General features: G+C 37.1%; 1 protein-coding gene across 5 annotated transcripts in view; it reads right to left on the bottom strand.

Moving 5' to 3' along the window:
- Positions 1-12,701, bottom strand: part of LOC148726442 (fibronectin-like) — a 32,877-nt gene that overhangs the window by 9,201 nt on the left and 10,975 nt on the right. For 3 of the 5 annotated variants that reach the window (XM_088727341.1, XM_088727343.1, XM_088727342.1), the window contains 4 exons: positions 8,462-8,755; positions 7,955-8,248; positions 6,669-6,962; positions 1,082-1,375 (listed from right to left, as the gene is read on the bottom strand). In XM_088727341.1, the coding sequence (XP_088583467.1) occupies positions 1,082-1,375; positions 6,669-6,962; positions 7,955-8,248; positions 8,462-8,755 (1,176 nt within the window). The remainder of the gene's footprint in view (positions 1-1,081; positions 1,376-6,668; positions 6,963-7,954; positions 8,249-8,461; positions 8,756-12,701) is intronic. The other 2 variants (XM_088727344.1, XM_088727345.1) reach the window with 2 other exon arrangements.

The raw sequence follows: 12,701 nt of genomic DNA, 5'->3' as shown, positions 1-12,701 counted from the left end.
AGAACAGCGTTCCGACTTAGCCGCTGCTTTGGAGATAAAGAAGGCCGCCGAGGTGGAGTTAAGAGAGGACTTTCGAATCCGAATACTTTAAAAACATTTTTAAGTTTTGAAGTTGACCTCATTTTATGGGAAAGTCTAAATCTGCAATTTGCGATAAAATTGTGGACATATTAGTCTTTATTTTACCCCGTTAACCTATTTGCCCGAATAGTCCCAAGCTCTTAGAGAAATATTTACATCATCAAATGATAGATGTTGAAACAGATGTTGTGACAATTGGTTCCGTTTTCATTTAGTTTTGGAGGACAGCGGTGGTGAAAAAGCTGGTTAAAAACCGTTTCAAGGCGGAGCGTTGCTACATTCATCGATGTGCGTAATGAATTCGAATTCCCTAGCGACATAGGCCTCCCCTCCCCCTCCCCCTTGAATAGACCAGAGGATGTTTAGTTTTTTTAATTACTTCTCTGGAACCTTGCAGCCTGCTGTTTTTTTTTTGTTTTTTTTTGTTTTTTTTTGTTTTTTAAGTACGACGAGAGTGGAGGTGGAGTCGAAAAGATCGAGAAGTAATTTGTATGGATTCACAGGAAAGAACTGGCCAGGAGACATTACCAAAAGGAATGTTGAAGGAGTGCTAAAAATGGATATCATAGGCATAGTTGGCAAAGGAGGAACTATGCAAGTGGAACTAGCGATGGGGTTGTAGAATTTTTAGGGGAGATCAACTAATGTGACTTGCAGGTAGCCTATACGTTCAGACAACGTTTGGTATAGATTTGGTCTACAATGAGGTGGTACATAGTTGAAAAAAATGTTTACAGTAAACATATATGCCAGAATATTAAATCATGACTTCAAGTTCACAATATGGGCCTCGGCGTGTTCGAAAAGTTTGGGAAATCATTGTCTTTTCTTTTACAAGTGCTGCGGTATGAGTATTAAACCTATTCTCACAAAGTTTCTCAATTCCTTGTGTTAGAAAAGCAGTGTTACTCCTGGATTTAGGACCCAACTATTTATTTATTTATTTATTTACTTATTTCATTTGCAATTATTCTACTCAAAGTTAAGGTACATTACATACCACTCTTTGTCCTAAATGTTCTGACGTCTGGCTCACTGTCTCCTTGTTTGTTGACAGCAAACAGCTTCACCTCGTACTCTGCGTCATACTCGAGACCAGTTATCTCGTAGTGAGTTTTCACAATGTTTCCCCGTTGAACCAGTTGTGTGGATTGTGTCATGGGTTGTTTCGTCCATTCCAGACGGTATTTAATGCTGCAATTACTGCTGTTGGCCTCTACTTCTGACCAGGTCACAGTGAAATCTATGTCAACTTCACCTTCTGCGTTTGTGATGATTGGTTTCTCAGGTACACCTGTTCAAAAGAATGATTCTTTTAAATTTTGTTTCTGCTGAAAGTGAAATACTTACTATAACTTGATTCATTGGCGTGCGTAATGAATTTGAATTTGAGCAACATTAGCAACATAGCTCCCCCCTCCTAAATAAACTAGTGGATTTTTGGGGATTTTTTAATACTTGTCACACACTCTGCCACCTGCTGATTTTCCTTTCAGTGGGGAAAGGGGGGAGGGGTTGAATAAATGGAGAAGTAATTTATCCCCCCCGTAAATTCGCTGAAAAGAGTGTAAAAATGTTCAAAACAATGATTCTTTTAAAATTTTGTCTTTGATAAAAGTGAAATACTGATCTTATGACTACATTCTTTGACATGTATAATGAATTTGAATTCCCTAGCAACACAGCCTTCCCTCCTTAACTTCAGTAGCAGATTTTTTAGCTTTTTTAATTACTTTGCAGACACTCTGCCACCTGCTGATTTTTCTTTTAAGTAGGGGACAGAGAGGGGGGTGGAGTTGAAAAAATTGAGAACTTTTTTTGCCTCCCTTGCAAATTCACTGAAAAGGTACAAAGTTGGAATAAATGGGAATCAGTAAACATACAATCATGCCAAAAGATTAAATCATGACTTAAAATGCACAATATGCATGGGCCTCAGCAGTTTTAAGTTACATTCAAACTCCACTTGTTATTTCAAAGTAAGACAACAAGTATAATAATTGGAACTGAAATGTAAGAGTAGAATAAAGCACATTTGTTGCAGTTTGCAAATCAAAATCCACAGACACAAGATTTTCAATTCTGTACCATGATCATTGAATTGTGTACCTTCAGAGGCATACATTTCCAAATGGTTGGCTGGCAATCAACACCAAATTAAAAAAAATTAAACAAATTGACATAATGAGATACATTAAAACAAGGTTCATGAACTACTTGTCCTAGCATAAAAAATTAATCACAAGTCTAACAAGTGTGATTTACAACCAAATCAAAAGTAGTGATAGTTAAGAGATGCTGGGCAAATCACTCTCTTTTCTTATAGGAGAGCTGAAGTATGAGTATTAAGCCTGTTGTCACAAAGTTTCTCACTTCTTTGTGTTACAAAAAGCAGTGCTACACCTGGATTCAGGACCCAACAATATTCATTTCATTTCCACCTATTCTACTTAAATTTTAGGCAGAGTAAAGGATATGTTAAAGTGACACTATTTATAGCGTGAGTATGGATATCATAGTATTCAAGGTTGCTAACGAGTAACTATGCAGGGGAAACTACCTAATGATGTGATGTGTATGGAGATCCTTGAATGGGTTGCCATGGAGGAAATATGAAGTGTGAATGGGACACTAACTATATATTTGGGTGCAGAACTTTAGGGAAGATCAACTTAATAATAATAATAATAATAACTTGTATTTATATAGCGCTCATATCTTGAACTCATGGCACTTTACAACACTGTACGGGGGACTTTACCAGACTGCTAAGCAGTTTACAATCAAATGGAAGCGAATATAACAGAGGCCCCCTCCCCCCACTGATTCCCAGTAACCAGGCCAGACCACATCACAGTAACCAGGCCAGACCACATCACAGTAATCTTGTGAAGTGGGTTCTTTAACGTCCCCTGCCTAACCAAATGAACTAATTAATAGATGCAGAAGACGGGACCTCCATTTGTTGGTCCCTATCTGAGAAGACTAGAATATCTAACCATTTCTTGATGTTATAGAAAGGTTAGCATATTCTTCTCAATTATTTTAAGACCCTGAGTGTTGGTCCGGCCGGGGCTCGAACCCTCGACCTCCCACACAACAGTCCAGCGCTTAAACAATTGAGCTCACTGGGAGACTTGGAGGTAATACAGAAGTTCAAGAAACATTTTGTATGAATTCACTAGCAACCTATGATTGTATGATAGAAAGTTGGAAAAATGTTGCAGTAAATATGCTAGAATATCAAATGATAATTTAAGGCTCACAATGTGATTTTCAACAGTTTCTTGTTTTATCCAAATTCAACTTGTAAATTCAAAGTAAGAAAAATACTATGATAATGATTAGTATTGAAATTTGAGAGTAAACTGGTGCAAATTTGGATGCAGTTTGTGAATCATAATGCACAAACTCAAATTATTTTTATCAGTCTTCTTATGAGAGCTGCAGCACAAGTATTAAACCCGTTGCCACAAATTTTCTCAATTCTTTGTCATCTGAAAAGCAGTGTTACTCCTGGAGTTAAAAATGGCCAAAGAATAAGGAAAGGAAAATATCTTATTAAAATGTGAACACCAGGAAATCCAGTTGAAATACTTTCTATCAGTTTCAGCCCAAGGAGATTAGCTAGCACAGAGCTGAGAGGTTGAAAAATGTCTATTGTGTCTATAAGATAACAAATTGATCCCCATCCAAAGGATTGAAAAGATTGTTTTGTTAAAGCGTTATTCCTCCCTTAAATCAGGTAATAAACCCTTTTGGGCGGCTGGTTTGTCAGCTGATGATGACCACAGCAGATTGGTTGTCTGAAAAAATGAAAATTTGGCCAAAAAGCAAAGCTATAAAGGAAAATGTGAAATTAAGAGGACCCTCTCTCAGCCAAGAACATTATCAGCTGACATACCAACAGGCCAGGAAAGGGTTTATAATTTTAGTTATCTTTGAGAACCCATCCTTTAAATTTTGCGACTTTGTAGGCTACTTTACACTATTGGATGAGAACCTGTGAAAAACCTGTGAAAAACTTATGAAATATTATCTGACACAGAAACACCCTGTGAAAAAACCTGTGAATTTTGCAAGGGCTAAATTTTGGTGAAAAATCACAAAATTTAGAACCTGTGAAAAAACCTGTGAATTTTAAGAACTGTGAAAAAACATGTGAAAAAACATGTGAGCAAAATTTGAAGAAATTTTGCTTTTAAAACCTGCGAATAAACCTGTGAAATAACGTCTGAAGAAATTTCACTGAAAATATGCTTCAAAAACCTGTGAAAAAACATGTGAGTTGCCAAATTGTAGATTTGGCTTTTCAGACCAATCTAAGAAATTGCAGGATTTTGTTAAATCTTGCAATTCTTTCATTAACCAGGCCAATTGTCTCATTTGTGCGAACATTGCCAAATGATACGCATTGAAATCCGCGGCCCAATTGGCGGGGCCAATCTTGAAAATATTTGTTTGCTTTGTTGTTTTTTGACAAATTGAAATTGGTTTTCATGTGTCTGTCTTGTGTTCTCATTCATGAATTTCATAATATATAACATTGTCAAAGAAGCTGGGGATCCACTTGCCTTGTGGATCTGCAGACTATTTTGACAATTGTCAATAACAGGACACATTGAAAACTGACAATTTTGTTTTTTATGACAACAAATTGTCAAATTGTCTGCTCTTGCTCATCACATAAGTTATAAGTTCACCTGTCAGCTGTCTGCTTAAGGACAATCAAAATTAGGCATTATTGTACAGCATGATACAAAGTTGGAAAAATGTTGCAGTAAATATGCTAGAATATCAAATGATAATTTAAGGCTCACAATGTGATTTTCAGCAGTTTCTAGTTTCATCCAAACTCAACTTGTAATTTCAAAGTAAGAAAAGAACTATAATAATAATGATTGGTATCGAAGTTTGAGAGTAAAATGATGGAAATTTGGATGCAGTTTGTGAATCAGAATGCACAAACTCAAATTACTTTTATCACTCTTCTTATGAGAGCTGCAGCATGAGTATTAAACCTGATGCCACAAATGTTCTCAATTCTTTGTCAACTGAAAAGCAGTGTTACTCCTGGAGTTAAAAATGGCCAAAGAATTGGAAAGGAGAATATTTTATTAAAATTAATGTGAACACCAGGAAATCCAGTTGAAATACTTTCTATCAGTTTCAGTCCAAGGAGATTAGCTAGCACGGAGCTGAGAGCTTGTAAAATGTCTATTATGTCTATAAGATAACAAATTGATCCCTGTTTATGCTTAAACAGATTTCTTTTTCTGATTCGTGACCAATCCGGGACCTTTAGGCAATGGATGCGCTTAACCCTAAAACACCAATTTGTAATTAGAACAGCGTTCCGACTTAGCCGCTACTTTGGAGATCAAGAAGGCTGCCGAGGTGCAGTTAAGAGAAGATTTCTGAATCTGAATACTTTAAAACCATTTTTGAAGTTTTAAAGTTTACCTAACCTCATGGGAAAGTCTAAATCTGCAATTGGCAACAAAATTGTCAACATATTAGTCTTTCTATTGCCCTGGTTAACCTAACCTATTTGCCTGAATAGTCCCAGGCTCTTAGAGAAATATTTACATCATCAAACGAAAGATGTTGAAACAGATGCTGTGACAATTGGTTCCGTTCTCATCTAGTTTGGGAGTACAGTCGAGGTGAAAAATCTGGTTAAAAACGGTTTCAAGGCGGAGCGTTGCTACATTCAGTGATGTGCGTAATGAATTCAAATTCCTTAGTGACAGAGGCCTCCCTCCCCCTCCCCCACCCCCTTGAATAGACCAGGGGATGTTTTAGTTTTTTTAATAGACCACTTTCATAAATGGCTGCTGGATCAATATTCTTTTGCTTAAATTTAAATTTGCCTAGGTGGCCTCGTTCTCCAGTACAAAATTCAAAAGAATACATTATCTCAAGCGAGGCCACCCAGGCAAATTTAAATTTAAACAAAAGAATATTAATCCGGCAGCCATTTATGAAAGTGGTCTATTACATCTCTGAAACCTTGTAACCTGCTGTTTTTTTTTTTAAGTGCGAGGAGAGTGGAGGTGGAGTTGAAAAGATCGAGAAGTAATTTGTACGGATTCCCAGGGAAGAACAAGGCAGGAGACATTGACAAGAGGAATGTTGAAGGAGTGCTAAAAATGGATATCATATGCATAGTTGGCAAAGGGGGAACTATGCATGTGGAACTAACGATAGGGTTGTAGAATTTTTAGGGGAGATCAAAACTAATGTGACTTGCAGGTAGCCTATAAGTTCAGAAAACGTTTGGTAGAGATTTGGCCTACAGTGAGGTGGTACATAGTTGAAAAAATGTTTACAGTAAACATATATGCCAGAATATTAAATCATGACTTCAAGTTCACATTATGGGTCTCAGCGTGTTCGTAAAAGTTTGGGAAATCGTTGTCTTTTCTTTTACAAGTGCTGCGGTATGAGTATTAAAGCTATTGTCACAAAGTTTCTCAATTCTTTGTTTTATGAAAAGCAGTGTTCCTTCTGGATTTAAAACCCAACTATTTATTTATTTATTTCATTTGCAACTATTCTACTCAAAGTTAAGGTACAGTACATACCACTCTTTGTCTTAAATGTTCTGATGTCTGGCTCACTGTCTCCTTCTTTGTTGACAGCAAACAGCTTCACTTCGTACTCTGCGTCATACTCGAGACCAGTTATCTCGTAGTGAGTTTCCATAATGTTTCCCCGTTGAACCAGTTCTGTGGATTGTGTCCTGGGTTGTTTGATACATTCCAGACGGTATTTAATGCTGCAATTACTGCTATTAGCCTCTACTTCTGACCAGGTCACAGTGAAATCTTTGTCAGCTTCACTTTCTACATTTGTGATGGCGGGTTTCCCAGGTAAACCTGTTCAAAATAATAATTCTTTTGAGTTTTGTCTCTGATGAAAGTGAAAAACTTACTGTAACTAGATTCATCGCTGTGTGCAGTGAATTTAAATTCCCCAGCGACACAACCCCCTTAAATAAACGAGTGGGTTTTTTAGTTTTTTCATTTACTTCTCTGAGATTTTGCAACTTCCTGATTTTCTTTTAAGTAGAGGAGAGAGGGGGGTGGGGCAGCAAAAATGGAGAAGTAATTCTTACCCCCCCCCCCCTTGCAAATGCACTGGAAAGGTACAACGTTGGAAAAAATTTACTCAATAAACATCTATCCCAAAATATTTAATCGTGACATAAAGTTCACAAAGTTATATCTAAACTCAACATCTTACTTCAAAGTAAGACAACAAATATAATGATTGGTACTGAAATGTACAAGTATAGTAAAGCAAATAATTTGGGTGTAATCTTTGAATCAAACTACTCAGACAAAAGATTTTTAATTCTATGCCATGATCATTGAGGTGTTTGTTTTCAGAGGCATACGTTTTCAAAATGGTTGGCTGGTAATCAATACCAACAAAGAGATTCAACTACTGTAATTGATGCAACAAGACACATCAATAAAAGATTGATAAACTACTCTCTCCAGGATCAAAAATTAGACACAAGTCTAATCAGGAGAAATTTGATGATAGTTGGGGTTAAAAAGTTTAAATGCAGAGGCTCTCAAAATCACATGTCAGATCATTTCTTTTCGCTGACTGTTGACATGCATGCCCACTACCGTTCATTCAAATTGTTTACTATTTTATGTTGCTTCGATTCTTCCAATGCTCATTTAAAAACAAAAAAACCCTCAAAACTCTGTTCTCTCAGTGTGCAATAATCATGTTGGCATTTTTTTCAGACAGATTACATGGTTTCCATTAGAAAGCATCCATGTGTTACAATAAACAAAGAGTTCTGAAATGAAGTGGCAAATGTTAAATCCAATGAAATTAATTAGGTACACACCAGTCTTTGTCTTAAATGTTGAGACCTCTGGCTCACTTTCTCCATGTCTGTTGAAGGCAAAGAGTTTCACTTCATACTCTGAGTTACACTCAAGATTGGTAATTTTGAAGTGAGTTTCATCAGTGTTTCCTTGTTGACAAAGTTTGCTGGCTCCTGTCAACGGTTTCTTCCTCCATTCCAGACGGTATTTAGGGCTGATATCGGTGCAGTTTGTATTTGATGCTGACCAAGTTAGAGTGAACTCTACATCCACCTCACCTTCCTCTTTTTGGATGGTTGGTTTGTCAGGTAAACCTTTGAAAATTATTGAATCAGGATTTTTAATTCCTGACAGACGCAACTGTTACTAACAATAGATCTTTCAGGTAATTAACCATATCTCTAAAACATTGAGTGTTCATCTTGTATAATGATCTCTTTCACAAATGATATCAATGGAAAACTATCCATTAGAATTATGACATTATGACTGAACAAGTTTAAATAAATGTACATGACCGTACATACCACTCTTTGTCTTAAATTTTCTGACATCTGGCTCACTCTCTCCTTGTCTATTGACAGCAAACAGCTTCACTTCGTACTCTGCGTCATACTCGAGACCAGTTATCTCGTAGTGAGTTTCCACAATGTTTCCCCGTTGAACCAGTTCTGTGGATTGTGTCATGGGTTGTTTCATCCATTCCAGACGGTATTTAATGCTGTAATTACTGCTGTTAGCCTCTACTTCTGACCAGGTCACAGTGAAATCTTTGTCAACTTCACTTTCTACATTTGTGATGGTGGGTTTCTCAGGTAAACCTGTTCAAAATAATTATTCTTTTGAATCTTGTCTCTGATAAAAGTAAAATACTTACTGTAAGTAGATTCATTGCTGTGTGTAATGAATTTAAATTCCCTAGCAAAACACCCCCCTTAAATAAACAAGTGAATTTCTTAAATCTTTCAATCACTTATCTGAGTTTTTGCAACCTCCAGGTTGGTAGTTACTAAAACATGGAACCACCCAAAACCGCCCAAAACCATCCAAAGCCACCCAAAAGCCACCCAAAACGAAAAAGGTGGTTTTTGGGTGTTTCCTGTTTTAGTAACTACCCCTCTAGGTTTTCTTTTAAGTAGGGGAGAGAGGGGGGTAGGGCTGCAGAAACGGAGAAGTAATTCTTACCCCCCCTAGCAAATTCACTGAAAAGGTATAAGGTTGGAAAAATTGTATTCAGTAAACATAATATTTATTTCATATGCCAGAATATTAAATCATGACATGAAGTTCACAAAAAGGACCTCGGCAGTTTTTAATTATATCTGAACTCAACATGTTATTTCAAAATAAGGCAACAAGTAAAATGATTGGTACTGAAACGTAGGAGCATAATAAAGCAAATTGGTTGTAATCTGTGAATCAAAATACTCAGACACAACATTTTAAATTCTACACCATGATCATTGAAGTGTTTGCTTTCAGAGGCCTACATTTCCAAATGGTTGGCTGGCAAGTAATACCAACAAAAAATTCGACTAATTGATACAACAAAAAACATCAATAAAAGAGTGATAAACTTCTCTCACTGGTGGATAACCCACACCTGTAAAGCAAAAGAAATTTGTACAAAAAGGCTCAAGAATTCACGTTTCATTCTTGACGGAATGCGAGTTCGTGGCCACGTTTTGTGCGAGCGATCATTCAGCACCATTTTGATTTGTTGATATCTCAACAAAATCGATATCTCCGGTTCTGCTTGGCCTAACAAGTCCCAGTCCCTTAAAACGAGAAATTCTCCTCAGCTCAAGCTAGTGTTAACTGGAACTTTGTTACTGATGCGCCAGTTATCCTTGGATTATTTTTGTCACCATCAAGGTTTTGTTTACACGCGTGCCGATAAAAGTTTGTTCGTCGCATGACTAATTGTGCGTAAAATATATATATTTGTATTTAGGAATATTTAGACAGGGCAGCCCAGTACAGCATAGCTGGTTTAAATGGGAGGGGAGGACATCCACCACACAAAAATCTCGTGCGTAGGAAATTAACGTCTCCTACCCCTAACCCTGCAGGAGACGAGGCCTATGGTTTATTCCTCCTTATCCGAGAAGACTAGAATATCTATCCATTTCTTGATGTTACAGGAAGGTAGCAAATTCTCCTCAGTTATTTTAAGATCATGAATATTGGTCCGGCCGGGGCTCGAACCCTCGACCTCCTGCACAACACAATTTGGCGCTCTAACCAATTGAGCTAACCAGGGGGCGGTTAAAATAAACTCGAGTCGGCATCATGTTTTCGTGCCACTTTGTGGCACTCTTTAGACAACAAAATTCATCTCAGAGGTGGAAACACAGGTAGGTGAGATTTTTTTTTTCAATTTAACTGCCAGTTGATGTCAAAATGGTCACATAACCTGTACCTCTCTCTTATTCGCAGTGGCGCGTGTTTAAGGCAAAATCAATAGATTACCCGCTGGTTAACGGCCAGAAATTACGGTAATTGACACAACAAGAAACATCAATCAAAGATTGATAAAATACTCTTTTCAGCTGACGTTTCGACCGTTAGCCCTTCGTCATTTTTCTTTTTCAACCGTTTTTGCACTGAAAGTTATTTTTCAGTTTGTCACCAACTTTAATTGCCTTTGCCGCCACGACCGTAAATATGCAACTTTTAGGCTGGGCTCAGCGCAAAATTCCAACTTCTTCCCAATGATATATTGATTCAAACTAACTAACTAGCTAGGATAGGTTGGAGGAGTATGGAAATATAAAAATATGTTGCGGTTTCGGCGCACTTTTAGTACAGACAGTCAACATATGCACAGTTTCAAAAATTCCACCCAACATTGCACAAAAGCGGACTCAATTTTTTACGAAATTTACGCCTTTAACCCATGGTAGACGCCTCAATTGAACACTTTGAAGCTTTTTCATACTTGATGATACCATAAAACAGCATTCAGGAGGGAAAAATCTCCACACCCATCTACAAAAATATTGCCGCTCAAAGCTGATTCATCGCTCTAAGCGGCCTACTGTTTTGTTTACCATGCAGAAAGAAGAAAAGAAATCACTAAAAGGCAAGATGGATATGTCAAATGGTCATGTTAATCCAAAATATTTCACATTATCCATTTAGAGAGTGTCCTTATTAACATTACTTTGAGGTGTGGTAACTTTAAATTGGATAATGTATCCTCTAATTCTGTAGAGAATTAATTTATTCATAAGACCCATCTGCTTTTTTTATACCCAAAAGTTCCCATGAAATCGCCAGAAAATAATATATTCACGGAAACACACCAGATAAGCCAAGTGGATAATTATTTTCATCAATTTTTCAAGACTTGATAAACTGAAAGGAAACTAATGTCCATAATGTTCGCTTAGTCCAACAATTCCACACAAGTTTGAACAAAAAGTTATTTCTTACGTCTCCAAACTCCTCCCATCGGGAATTACATAAGACATATATGTATGTGCAGGCGGTCATTATCTTCAACCCTGATGATGGCAAACAACCGAAAACGTTTGGTTCAAACATTTTAATTTTTTCTAATCAAGTCAACTTGACGAAAACATGGGAACTTCATTTACAAGGAAAGACTACCAGGACGTCTCCTGAAGCACTCGAGATCATAGGGAGGAAAGAAAAACTGAAACTATTGGGTGTTACTTTTGAGCAAGTGCCAGTTAATTGGGACACTAATATTGATTATTTACTTAGTAAGCCTAGCAGCAGGTTGTACAATTTAAGAATATGTAAATATTATAGCTACTCTAATGAGAATTTAGACTTACTTTTTCAAAGTTTGATCCTTTGAGTTTTTACATATGCTATTAAGGTCTGGGGGTGTGCTTTTCAAAGTAAATATTTAAGTAGAATTGATAGGCTCTTTACCAGGTGTTACAAGGTGGGTTACTGTTTAAAGCAGCACAGTATCTTGGATATCCGTGGTAATAGAGATATGAAACTCATTGTTGTTAACATCATTAGGACAGTCTCCGAGCCACGAACATTATCAGTCAGCAAACCAGAAAAGAATTTATTTATTTTGTAACTCTTAATTTTAATATCACGCGAAAACCGCTCTTTAAAAAGCCAGGGTTGGTCTGACGGCGGATGAGTATACGCGACCAGCTTTTTAATACCACTGTCACTGGACTCAACAAAACGACTTTGTTTTTGTTGCGTGTGAAAAAGAGGAAATAGAGATGATAAGAGAAAACTTTAGAGCAGGCTTTTTTTCCCACTAGCTTTGTTTCTTTCTGACGGAAACAATCAGAGGACAAATATCCACGCAGACGGGAGTTATTGCCTGATAACTCAGGTATCCAATAAAATCGAACGAAAATTAATGGTAGGTTGTAATTCGTAATAATTGTTAACAAATCTTTCCCTCACCCTTTCGCTTGATAAGGTTGGTAACAACAACAATGAATTTCATGAAAAAGTTATCCTTGAGAGGGGAGTGGAGTGTTGTCAGAATAGCTTGACAAGGGTTGCGTGACGTATCATTAAGGACGCTTGACTGGTCCTGTTAAGTCGCTTACAGCCATGAAAGATGGAAAAATCTACATTTCTCAAACTCCATCACACTTAAGACCCCTCGTACCTAATTTCAGAAATAGATATTTCCGTCAATTTTGCAAAACCAGATTTTCCTAATTCTGAATCTCTTTTAAGAAGCACTCCCTTGAGTTTAAATATAAGTCAGTGAGGATCTCTCGAGTGCACGATATCTCTGACCTGGTTTACGCT

The sequence above is a fragment of the Stylophora pistillata genome, chromosome 7, assembly GCF_964205215.1.
Source record: "Stylophora pistillata chromosome 7, jaStyPist1.2, whole genome shotgun sequence".
NCBI lineage: Eukaryota > Metazoa > Cnidaria > Anthozoa > Scleractinia > Pocilloporidae > Stylophora > Stylophora pistillata.
The sequence above is the reverse complement of the archived record's forward strand: the minus strand, read 5'-3'. Positions and strand labels throughout refer to the sequence as shown.